Source organism: Silurus aristotelis, assembly GCF_946808225.1.
Source record: "Silurus aristotelis genome assembly, chromosome: 4".
NCBI classification, from domain to species: domain Eukaryota; kingdom Metazoa; phylum Chordata; class Actinopteri; order Siluriformes; family Siluridae; genus Silurus; species Silurus aristotelis.
The window spans coordinates 22,585,223-22,597,307 of record NC_139577.1 but is presented as its reverse complement, the minus strand read 5'-3'; the positions used below and the strand labels follow the sequence as shown (position 1 = coordinate 22,597,307).

The following is a 12,085-nucleotide window of genomic DNA, read 5'->3' as shown; positions in this document are numbered from 1 at the left end:
CACACACACACACACACACACACACACACACACACACACACACACACACACACACACACACAGCACTACAAAGCAGAGAAGGATCTGCTGACAGCTGTGGAACACTATCCTGGCTGGGTTACTCTCACTGTTTTATTTTGTAACAAGTGTCTTGTTTTATGTTAAATTCAGTGCTATTTATAAAGAATTAAACATTACAGGTTTAAAAAACAAAATGTTGTGTAAGTTGAGTGCTTGCAGTGTGAATATCTGCTTGTTTTTCTGGAAATGCTGTAAGTTGTATCTCATTCACTACAGCTCTAGAACATCCAGATCACTACACAATCCAGGCACTGCCTAGAGCTTCCGATTCCAATCTTTCAAGAACGGACCACAGATCAATTATTTGCCCCAATCTTTTCCTAATAGATCATTACTTGCTGTTAAAAAATGATCGTGTTCTGATTTTATTATACCACAGCGCTGTTCATTTCTCGATTCTGATTAGCCAGAAGGTGTTGATTAATATTCCAAGGTTTATATTAAATGCACTCATTCTTAAATCCCTGATCCACAAACAGTGCTGATCCTTGCCATGAGCAAGCCCCTACCCCCCCCCAACTTCTCAGTTATAATAGGAATATAATAATAGATAAATATAGATAAATAAAGACAACTGGAAGTAAAGGCATCTGCCTATATGACGTAAGACATATTTTGCATAATTGATGATTTGGTGGAATTGGCACTCTGAGGACGAGTTTATTTATCATTTGTGAAAAGAGTTTCCATCATCAGTGCCTTATAGTCAGGGGCAAAGGCTTTCACGGCATAAAAGGCCACAGAATCGCTTACAAAAAAGTCAGGGTTTTTTCTTTTTGTCTTTTTAGCTTCAGTAGAAAGCAAGGGAACGACTGCCTACAACTTCTGTAACTTGAGTGCTAATGTTCTTTATTAAAAACATTCAGTTGCTGATTATGTTCCAATAACAGCGCACACGGTCATGCTTTTACAAATTATTGTCATATTATATTTTAGCGCAATTATCTTTGTTTACCTTTTTTTTGCTAATCTTTCTTTTCTAATTGCTGCTGATCTCTGAAAGCTACCAGACAAATTTCGTTGTATTACTACAATGACAAAGTCTCTAAAGTCTATTATATTTTAGTTCCTTGTGGTAAATCTATTTAATGATATAGGACCTAATTCTATTTCTTCTACTACTAAAGCCTAAATTTTACTTAAATAGGTCACGTAGTATTTACTGAAAACACTGTTATTGGTTCTGCGTTGCTTTCTAGCTTAAATATTTGCGGTGTTTACAAACATACACATTTCCCCCCCCCCAAAAAATAAAAATCAGGCCCCTTGCGTACTCTCAGAAACACACTCCCACACAGTCCTACACACTCAAGCTGGCAGGATTGGAGTTTGTAACAGAGTTATGAGGTCAGATAGCGGTCAGCTACACACACACAACAAATTTAAAAGTTGAGGTCAAGCCATGTGGCGAGTGCTTGGGTGTGTAAAACAGGACCATATGCAGCAAAAACATCTTGCATGAGCAATACCGACATTCAGCCTCTCTCACTCGCATTCACAATAATTACAGACTTCATCCTGCTGCTGCTACACAACATGGAGAGGCTTTCAGTTTATATAGGTTTATATATATATTTTTTTTCATTATGCAGGAAAAAAATAGATGAAGATAAAAAGCTAAGAGCTAAAAGAGCTCACACTTACCCTGCATCACATGTGATGCTTCTGCTGACAAAATCAAGTCTTTAAATAAAGACATATTCCTTAGGAGAAAAAAAAAATATATCACAAACCTTTTACATTTAGAGTGGCCTAGATTGTCGTCGTCAGGAAAAGTCCATAAAAAAAGCGCTTCATTGTCCATACGCTGAAGAAAGATGAGTGTGTGCTACAGGCTGAGTGGCCACGCAGGCCGAAGAAAAGATCAGACAGGATTATAATACACTTCAGACAATCGAAACACAGGAAGAGCTCAGTGTGTGTATGTGAAAAATGTATCAAAGGAAAATGATTCAATAGTGACCAAGACCCAGTTTTTTTTAATGCAAATAGTGTCATCTAAACAGTAGAGACGGTAAAGGTCACTGTGGCATCTTTTGATATTAATTTGACTGGAGAATGTCCGGAAACTTTCAGTCAAACTGAACCTTTCAGGCTATAAACTGGATAAAGTTTACACTATACAAACGCTGCGTGTAGGTGTGCAACTCTCGCTTTTATTCTTGTGCAGTCTGAGAGCAACCTATAAGCATCTGTTATATGTCAGAGTGTAAGTGTGTATGTGTGCGGTCCACACTTGACACTGACGTACACTGCTGAGACACACACCGAGACACGTGTGAAGGCCTGACAGCGTCCGTATTAAGGCACGCGTGTTAGCGGATGGCGGTGTCCTGCAGTTCACATGTTGTGAGGGAAGTTTTTGGTTGGCTGTTGAGCGTACCACTGCTGACGCTGTTTGCGCATGTCAAGTTCGGTGAGCAGGGCCTGACGGTAAGCTTCGTACGATTTAACGATGCGCTCTAACTCCTTCATGAACAGCAGCTTTAGCATGCCCTGATACGTGTCCAGATCCATCAGCTGGAACAGCTCCCACTTCAGGATGTGGTCATACCTGAGACAGGAAATAAGAGGTTAGCATGGCATCAATAAAACAATGATATTTAGAAATGTATCCCTTAATCACAGCAAGCATCAAAGCAAGCAGGGCTACATTTCTCAATGTGTTATTCACACAGCGCAGGGCACATGGGGCTTTTTTCATTTTTATACCACCCTTTTTTATCCAAGTTCATAACGCGGAGCAGTGACTATAGCACAGGCATGCAATATTTTTTTTTTTTAATCAAGATTCTGTTAATGTTATGCTCATGAATTAATACACAAATACAAATAAAAAATTCCCTCAGGGGGTTAAAAAAAATGAAACAAACACAATCTTTATAAGAACAGTTTCATCTTTTAACCAGGCTGCTTTTATCTGATTGTGTACACTGCACAATAGAAACAGTGATTGTTTAAAAGCATAAATGAATATTTTAAAGCACCTGCAAATGCCATATCTAGCGTGACATCAGTAACGTGACACTTTTTAGTCAGAACATACAGTAAAGTGCAGACTGTAGAATTAGACTCTGCCACTGTCCACTTACAGCTGTGTCGTTCTTCTTACACCATAGTAAAGGCAATTCATTTATTTGGTAAAGTTTCCTAAACCTTTTCACTACTCTGTTTTGGTTATGCTTCAAGGGGCATCAAATTGCAAAGGGTTATTTTAAAATGCTGAGCATTTAGATTTTGTATGTATATTAGGGAGCATAATTAATTATCTTAGACTACCATTACAGTGTAGAAAAGAAGAGACAGATAGCCTGCAGAACCTAGTTGAAGTGGCCTTTCCTAAAATGACCAATAAACCGAGCGTATTAAACACCTGATTGTGTGTTCCTGCTTAAGAACTTACTTCAGAGGTGCTCTGGCATAGACCTGCAGCCAGTCTGGGATCTCGGCAGTGTGGTAGGGGTTTGCTGGCACTAGCACTGGCTGATTCCGCTCTGGGGGACGGGGCTGGTACGTGATTGGAGGAGGTATGGGCGGAGGCTGGTCATAGCGTGGAACACTAATGGCCAGGGCGGATGGAAAATTAATAAAACACATGAGTGCCAGAGGGAAACACATAGAGGTTCAGAAAATGTAAGTAAAAATCTTAGTCGATTGCAGAATCCATTGATGTATGGAACATTTGAAGCTCTAAAAAAACGTGCAATATATGTGTGTGTGTGTGTGTGTGTGTGTGTGTGTGTGTGCGCGTGCGCGTGCGTGCGTGCGTGAAAGAAATACATTCAGAATGTAAATAAATTCTAAAACAGCTCAATACAGGAGTGGAACCTTAGTGAAACCTGTTCCACTTTGTGAAATTATCTGAAGAATTAGCCACATTGCACTGTTTGCCACACAGGGACCAGGTAAGTGTCAATAGAATAGCTTACTCAAAACAAACACGCACATACCTGGGAGCACATGGGTGCCTGTATTGGGCACGTTTGTTGATGTGATCAACATAATAAACTCCAAACTCTGCAGACTCCACCCTCTCCCAGCCAGGTGGAAGCCCCTCCCTCTCCAGCGGGTGACTCCAATGAGTTGTGTTCGTGTTGTGGTCGATGAAGTACTTTCTGCCTCGAATCGTCCAATCAACCGTCCAACCAGGTGGAAGGGCCATCTCCTCTGCACTCAAACTCGCCAGATTGCCCAAAGACTTCGCCTGCATGCGTCCAATAGCTAAAAACACACACAGGTAGACACACTTCTTACAGCAGCAGTAATATAAATACAACAACTTAATGTGTAGTGCGTAATAAATGTAGTTAATAAATGTTCCACATTATTTGACATAAGATTAATGCAAAAATTGGTTTTGGTCATAGATGATGCCCTTGTTTGTGAGGGGGAAAAAATCCCATTGCTTCAAACCTCAGTGCAAAATGTCATGAATGTGACTTTCTTTTACTGTTCTTTAAGCTATAATTGTATCAGTACAGATAATACAAGAGGGCTACATGTGTAATCAAACATCTGCTGTTGATTTTGGGATTTTGGCTTATTTTGGGAGACTCTCCATGGGGAAGTAAGTGTGTGTAAGTGTGTGTGTGTGTGTGTGTGTGTGTGTGTGTGTGTGTGTGTGTGTGTGTGTGTGTGTGTGTGTGTGTGTGTGTGTGTCTCTTTTGGGAGCAAGTACTATTTTTTGAGTAGGAATTTTCTCAGCATTCTGACAAATAAATAAATAAATAAATAAACAAACAAACAAACAACAGAGAAACACAGACTAAAAGCATATTAAAGCTCTCCGTCAGTCAAGGGAGTGGTAAAACATTTTAAAACCAATATTACTGCTCAGTCAGTGTGAAACAGTGAAATACTCTGGAAAAATAAAACACACAGGATTTTGGTAAAATCTGCAGCTGGGTGAGACCGTGCACGTCAATAAGCATATTTGTGAGCCTGTGTGCGTGTGTGTGAGTCTTAGGCAGGGATGGAATGTGAGGAAAACCATGCTCCTCGCCTCCTACTGCACAAAGAGAACATTCCTTCTTGCTCTAACACACAAACACGCTGCAATTATACTCATTCTTTTCATCACAATTCTGAATTATCAGTGACTTAAATTCAACACGGACACGCAACCTAATCTGTTTAATGTACAGCTGACCCTGACCAATTCATCTTCGACGGGGTTGACTCTCCACACACTGAGTTTATATTAACCACATCACGGTATGACTGGTCTAAGTCTTAGCTGGTGTAAAATGATTAAAAGTAAATCTAGTAAAATGGACAAAATTCTCGTTTTTTTTTATGCAATGACTATATTAATTGATTCATAATGATCCACTCTACGCGTTTTAATGTCACTAAATAGAAAACCCAATCATTTTAATCACAGCCTTTAATAATCCTATTAGAATCACTGTTGTTCTAACAAAATACAGTATTGCCCCGTTTATAAACGCGATAAACGGACTACACCCCAAAAATGCTATTTTATGTATACAGTACTGTACTAACATTTTACTTAATTTTATAATGAATAATTATATTTTTATTAGTAAATGTAATTATTTCAACATAAAACGAAATAAAAACAATTCCCTATAAGTTTTTTGGTCTATCGTGCTATCCGCGAGAGACCGGGAAAATCAGCCAAACAAATTAATTATGTGGCAAATGCAATTTCTCGATAAACCAAACGGGGGCGTAAGATTCTAACTACGGTAAGGCAGGGGATTGCTGTACTGTAGTACACTTCCCAGAATCCTCAAATATGCCAAAACAAATCAATTGGACTACAAATTAATGCAATGTTGATATGCAACCTGAATTCAGCACTGTCTCACAAACCTCTGTTCACAGACACATTACATCTAATACGTTAAAATTTACAAGTATGCAAGAAACAGCATTTAGCTTTAGTTCACATAACAGCAAGAAGACAGTGAGGGCTGTCAAGGTACCATAAAAAGTTTACGTTATCTCAACATGTTATTTGCTTTAATACATTTAGAACAAGTCATACAATGATAATGTCACTCTCTGCTAAAAATGTTCCCAATCACTAAACAGAATGTGTGCTGAAGCATTATGTGCTTTCAAATATTAGTTGACTTGATCTCATCTTCATCCATCATCACAACTACGTTTCTACACAGCCATGCTTTTTTTTTTTTTCTCCCACCAGTCACATTAGGTAGTGTGTGTAATGGTCTAAACAAAGATGCCTCTGAAGGATTTGGATTGTTAAAGGAGTCGATTCATGATTTTATCAATGTTTACATGATGATTACTTTCCTCATCAAAACCCTTATTTAAATGAATACCTACCTTGTTGGATTAGCAATAAATCTTATATGGCTTGGCCTCACTTAGCGCACGCGATTATGATTTCAGTAAATGCATGAGCGAAGTTATGCTGTGTGACGTGTGTTAAAAAAAGAGGCAGGGCTGTGTTAAGTGGTCTTCATGTTAAAGGAAGTGCGAAATAGGGATGCTGAGACGGCTGTAGGATTTCAGGATTCAGCAGCTGCAACTGCTAAAATACTAAAAAATTACATTAAAAGAATTACAAACTACAAAATTAAGGATTAAGGCATTAAATTAAGTAGACTTGAAGACGGTCTGCATTCAGTGATGTTTCTAGTTTCTCAGTGTTTCCTGTATCACTACATGCTTTGTTTCTTTCATTACATCATATGGGCTACTCATTAAATTATTGAACCATGTACAACCATGGCATCATCAAAAAAACATGACATATGTTGTAGGATTTAGCTATAATGGTTATTCTACTTGTAAATTTAAGTGGTAATAATATTTCTGTTACAATACTAATATACAATACTTCAGGGCCCTAAACAAACAAAAAAAGAAATTTGAGAAAAATAAGAGTACTTAAATACTAACAAAAAATGCATTTGAAATCAAATCTTGTCTGCTGCACGTAATCTTAATGCAAAACACGAATCTGTCTAACTTTGGAAAGATTTGTACCAGTGCGTAAAAACTATCATCACGCACATTTTTATTGGTCATTTACTACCGTCAACACTTTTCTCATCTCCAGTGTCCTGGTTTCGAAGATATTTTTCTCAAACACCTGAGTCTCAATAGAATGAGGTACATTAGAGCAGGAGTGAATGTGCAGGACTGCATGTGTGCATACCGATCATACATGGCCAATAGCCAATCCTTTGGGAACGTTTAAGGAGCACTACTGAAGTATTTTGGTTTTAAAACACACAAAACAGAAGTGTGGGAACGCTGACCGGTCCGGTTCATGAGAAAATCTGACCTGGGTTTGGAAGAGGAGAAAAAGACCGAGAAAGCCCGAGAGCGATGGATAAGTATAGAGTGTATTTATAGCGGAAAAGCTGATGTCTTTGGCATGTGTCAGTTATTTAACTCTGGGTGGAAGTAACTACAGAACACACACACACACACACACACACACACACACACACACACACACACACACACACACACACACACACACACACACACATTTTAGTTCCAACACCAATACAGACAATCAATCAACCTATCACTAACCAATTGCTTTCAAACCAATCTGCTCAGTATTACCAAAAGCCTGACCTCACCTCATACACAAATTATATACAATATACAAATTAAACGTATACTACAATTGTATCCATCTAAAACTGTACTCCCCCCCCCCCACCTCTCTATCTGCAGTAATGTGGGGGTTACGTGTTATATCGTTCACCCAATCGCACATGCAAAACCGCATGCTGTTAATCACATACAGAAACGTTTCTTCAATGGAATGGTCAGCAGTTGCACAACGTTACTGAGAAAACGGATGCAGACTTTATTGCATGCAATGCTGACAAGATTTGTTCAGAGCAGTCCTCCCACGCTGATGTCATATTACTTACAGCCCCAAGCATTTATTCTGAGCAAACCTCATCATATGACTGCACAATCTGATAGAACCTCTGATATTTCCCTTTTATTTTGTACGTTCACTGACGAGTAATGCGTAACATACAGCGATATTGACAACACTACACTTGTCACAAACGCCTGCGACATAATAAGGGTGTCTTCATTAAGGTTATTATAGATCAGAGGGACGCTGTTTACTCAGACTCATCTGAAGATGCAAATAAGGCCATGTAGACATCAGGGATACATCATGACTCAGGACTCATGACTCAGACCTGAGCTTTTAAGACCCTGACTTTGATCTGGACGTTAGGATTTTGTTCTGTCAGATAAAAAGGTGATTAAATGTTTTAGTTAAAAATGTTTAACTCAAATTATGCTTGCACAGCACAAAAATGTATTAAAGCATATACAGTTGTTACAAGGGTGAAAATCACAAAACATTACCACAGTTACTGCACTACTATTGTACTATTAAATTTAACAAATATTAACCTATTTTACTAGTTACCTGAGCTCTAAAGCACAAAATAAATCTGTACATAGACCCCCCTTTACAGTTAAAGGGGTCCCTGAAAAACAATTCCTGATTAGTTAACAATCTGTAGTTAATAATGTCCTGTATATATCCTGTATATCTTAAAGCAGACTGTTGTCATGACATCTGTCCATTCAGTCACAGACAAAGGTATGCTGGAAAAACTCGCTATTCTTACCTGCAGGAGGCCGACTGTGAGGCTGGGGCGTCTGAGGCTGCGTAGGGCCTCGTGGATAATTAATTTCGCTGTGCTCGTAATATCTGTAATCGTCGTGGAAGTGATCGGGTCGACGTGTGCGCCTAGGCTGGTTATCGTAGTAAGCCTCGGGGGGATAGTAGTAACGAGCCACATCTCCGTTCTCAGCTATCGGGCCACTATCGCTGATAAACGACGGGGTCGAAGTGGAGTAGTCGTGAGGAAGTTCAGGGAGCGAGCGTGGAAGATATGTGGGTGCAGACAGACGATGGCTGTCCCGGCGGGAAACTTCGTGCTGGGGCCGAGGTGTTGCATTGCGCAGGAAACTCTTGCGTCCACCTGCTTCTGTCGCTGCCGCTGAACCCAAGGGGTACACTCCGGCACCAGGTACCGCTGGGGCTTCTGACAACGGCACTTCTGCTCTTCGCGGAATCGTCGGCCCGTGACGGATAAACGAGGGCATTAGATCTGGGAAGAAATTGGTAGAAGATTCAAAGTTATTGCATACAATCCATTTTTTTTTAGATTTCAATAGTGATCTCCTAGTTATAACCAATATCACGGATCGCTTGATGTCAATCGGTTTTGGGACACATTACAACACAGCAATTTTTACAATCTGTTTTTATGTCAGTCTCCACCACACTTTCATCCCACGTAATGCTTCTGAGTAAATAGATGGAAAACGTCACCCCCAATATTGATCACACATTGCAGGCCAGAATGATCAGTGCAACCCTAGAAGAAGGAATTGTGCTCTTCTCCTTCAGTTTTTGACTTTGTACTGTCACTAGTCTGGATATAGTAGCGTGACCTTGGGTTTGAGAAGTCAGTAGAAGTGTTATAAGTAAACAGGAGGAATACAGTTGCACTTCTTACACAGCATTTGGACATCATTATATCATAAATACATTCACATTGAAACAATACTGACCTACAGTTCTTTAACCTCTGATACATGCAGGATAACTGAGATTTTTTGAAACTGTAATCAAAACGCACAATCCATTGGCCCTTTTGCTGGGGTTTTTAAAAAAGTTACATATTTAAAAAATTAAAATCCAGTTTATTTATAAAAACCTTGGAGTTGATGAGAGTTACTCACTCCTGAGCATAGGGGAAGTCTCCTTCTTCACATATTTCCCCTGAACCTCTGCTGGCTTGGACGCTTCGTTTTTACTTTTCTTTCTCGGCAGCATCATTGAGCTCAGTGAATGCAGGAGCCATTAATGAGATCAAAACATTTTCTTGATGGTTTTGCGAAAACTATTTCATCCACGGCGCTCATTTTAGATAAAAGATAATAAGTAAAAAAACTCAGTAAGCTACCGTTATCTGGCTTTCTACTTCGCGTTAGACTCCCAAGCCGTGGCTAGCTAACGATAGCTGGAACAACAACAAAAACAACACGACGAGCGTTCCAGCTCAGCTTACACTTTTTACACTTTTAATTCTGACCTACATGACTACAACTAAAAAAAGACCAGACTCCAGTCTCTATATGAGTCCAGTAGGTTGTACTACTACAAGAACAAACCAGTCAAAGCTATGAAATAAGTTCAGTGGTCAAAGTTATAGTAGACTCCAGCCTATTGCCCTGTGCCCAGCCCATACTGCCCGGGTTGCCAGATTTGCGCTTTTACATGCCCAACATCATAAGCAGCTTGTATAATATCCATGGATACTGGAATACTGAAAATAATCATAGAATGATTAATTTTTTCCCCCAATAGCAGCACCTGCTAAAGTTTTCTTTTAAATTCATCCGTGTAATATAACATATATATATACACAAACATCGCCTCCCACTTATCAACATCTCATTACAGGCAGTTTCACTATATCAATTATATCTTTATTATAATTTATTATGTATGACTATATGTTTTGTTTTCTCCAGATCAATTTCTTAATAATCATTTGAAGGAGTTATAAATAATACTAGAGAAACAATAACATAGTAAAGTTTGAATTGATAACTATTAACGCACACCCATGATTTGCCATGAAGCCGCCCTACTTTTAGCGCAGTGCTATTGCATTATTAAACTTCTACCCATCATTATACTACAATATTTAGCTATAATACTAAAACTAGCAGTTGTGAACTTGGCCCTTTTTTGTGCCTTTTTGACGTGTACAGTAACGTGCTACATTAAATAAAATGGACGAACGCCAGCAGTTTTAGATCTAAATTCTACGCACCTGGCAACACAGTTTGACGCGCTTTCGCTCCCTCTGGCCGGAGCGGAGCGCAAGGATTTGTGGGAAAATTGACGCATGTACAATCCTCACGGATTTTTTGTGCTTAGTTTCCACCTCAAACTCTTAGAACACTACTCACGCTTAGTTAATTTTCTAGTTGTTAATTTAAACTAGTTCCACTCACATAAATGATTTAATAATACATTAAAATTAATAATTACATGTTACTAAGAGAATTGAAATGAAAATAGAACTGACAGCAATTATAGCAAATAAGAGCATTTTGAATAATGATGAAAATTCTTATTAGTAGTAGTTGTATACCATTTCTGTTTACAGAAACAGAAAAAAAAGCACTGCCAATCAGAATAATCATTCAGAAAAATAATAAATGTCTATAAGTAATCTTCTATAAGTATCCCCCCCCCCCCCAATTATAAATACAAAACAGTTGCTCTTCACAAAAAGCGTTCTTGGTTTGTTTATCCTTCCACACAGGTACATTACTGTTATGAATCACCACAGAAAATGTTGCAGGACATTTTGTGAATATCTTCACAATATCTTATGAAAATGTTAGATGCTCGTTAAGTGTTCATGATACACAGACTCTATAAACCTCATAAAGTCGTCTTTTCTTTCAGTGGAGAGGAGGCTGGTACAGGTTATTTTCCTGCTCAAGCACACGTGCATGTCTGGGATCAGTATCCCAAAAGCAAACCAGCGGAAAGTTAATGTCAATGAAACTGGTAAAGACAATGTTTATTGAGCTGCTCACACAACTATCTAATCATCTATATGCAGTAATGCTTTTGGTAAACACACCTAAGGTTATCAGTTCAGAAGAAAGTAAAATTTTTCAATGTTAATAAAGACATTATTGCAAATGATGAATCATACTGTGAGTAAATGAGTCATCATATGTTCACATTTTTCTCTCATGATTCATTTAACACAGCTGATTTAAAGACACCTTATTCTATAAAACTATTTACTGCTTTATATAATTCACTGAAACCCAGCACATTGTCAATTGGCTGAGTAACACCGGCCTTTGACAGCAGCTCTGGACAGTGTTAACAGGGACAGTGACAAAAGGAAAATCTCTTTGGTTCTGCTGAACAGTAACACCTCAGGCACTGTAATACAAATACTTTGTCTTA

General features: G+C 38.7%; 1 protein-coding gene and 1 long non-coding RNA gene across 3 annotated transcripts in view; one reads left to right on the top strand and one right to left on the bottom strand.

Moving 5' to 3' along the window:
• The window catches only part of LOC310724441, a 158,360-nt gene that overhangs the window by 112,532 nt on the left and 33,743 nt on the right, over positions 1-12,085 (top strand). The gene's annotated exons all lie outside the window — the stretch shown is intronic.
• On the bottom strand, positions 2,033-10,346 carry sav1 (salvador family WW domain containing protein 1). 2 transcript variants are annotated; one of them, XM_083539607.1, is made up of 5 exons: positions 9,823-10,346; positions 8,700-9,185; positions 4,032-4,302; positions 3,485-3,640; positions 2,033-2,635 (listed from the first exon to the last, which is right to left on the bottom strand). In XM_083539607.1, the coding sequence occupies exons 1-5, from the start codon at positions 9,917-9,919 to the stop codon at positions 2,422-2,424; spliced, it is 1,224 nt and encodes a 407-aa protein (XP_083395733.1). In that variant the 5' UTR covers positions 9,920-10,346; the 3' UTR covers positions 2,033-2,421. The 2 variants fall into 2 exon arrangements, with proteins under 2 accessions (XP_083395733.1, XP_083395734.1); XM_083539608.1 differs by having other exon boundaries at positions 9,798-9,926.

Bases quoted from the DNA above. Each gene is read 5' to 3' on its own strand.
- sav1 (XM_083539607.1), bottom strand. From the start codon at position 9,919: ATGATGCTGCCGAGAAAGAAAAGTAAAAACGAAGCGTCCAAGCCAGCA. The intron at 4,303-8,699 runs GTAAGAATAGCG...GTGTGTTTTTAG, and splicing joins TCACAGTCGGCCTCCTGCAG to CTATTGGACGCATGCAGGCG. The intron at 3,641-4,031 runs GTATGTGCGTGT...CCTGGCCATTAG, and splicing joins AGGCACCCATGTGCTCCCAG to TGTTCCACGCTATGACCAGC.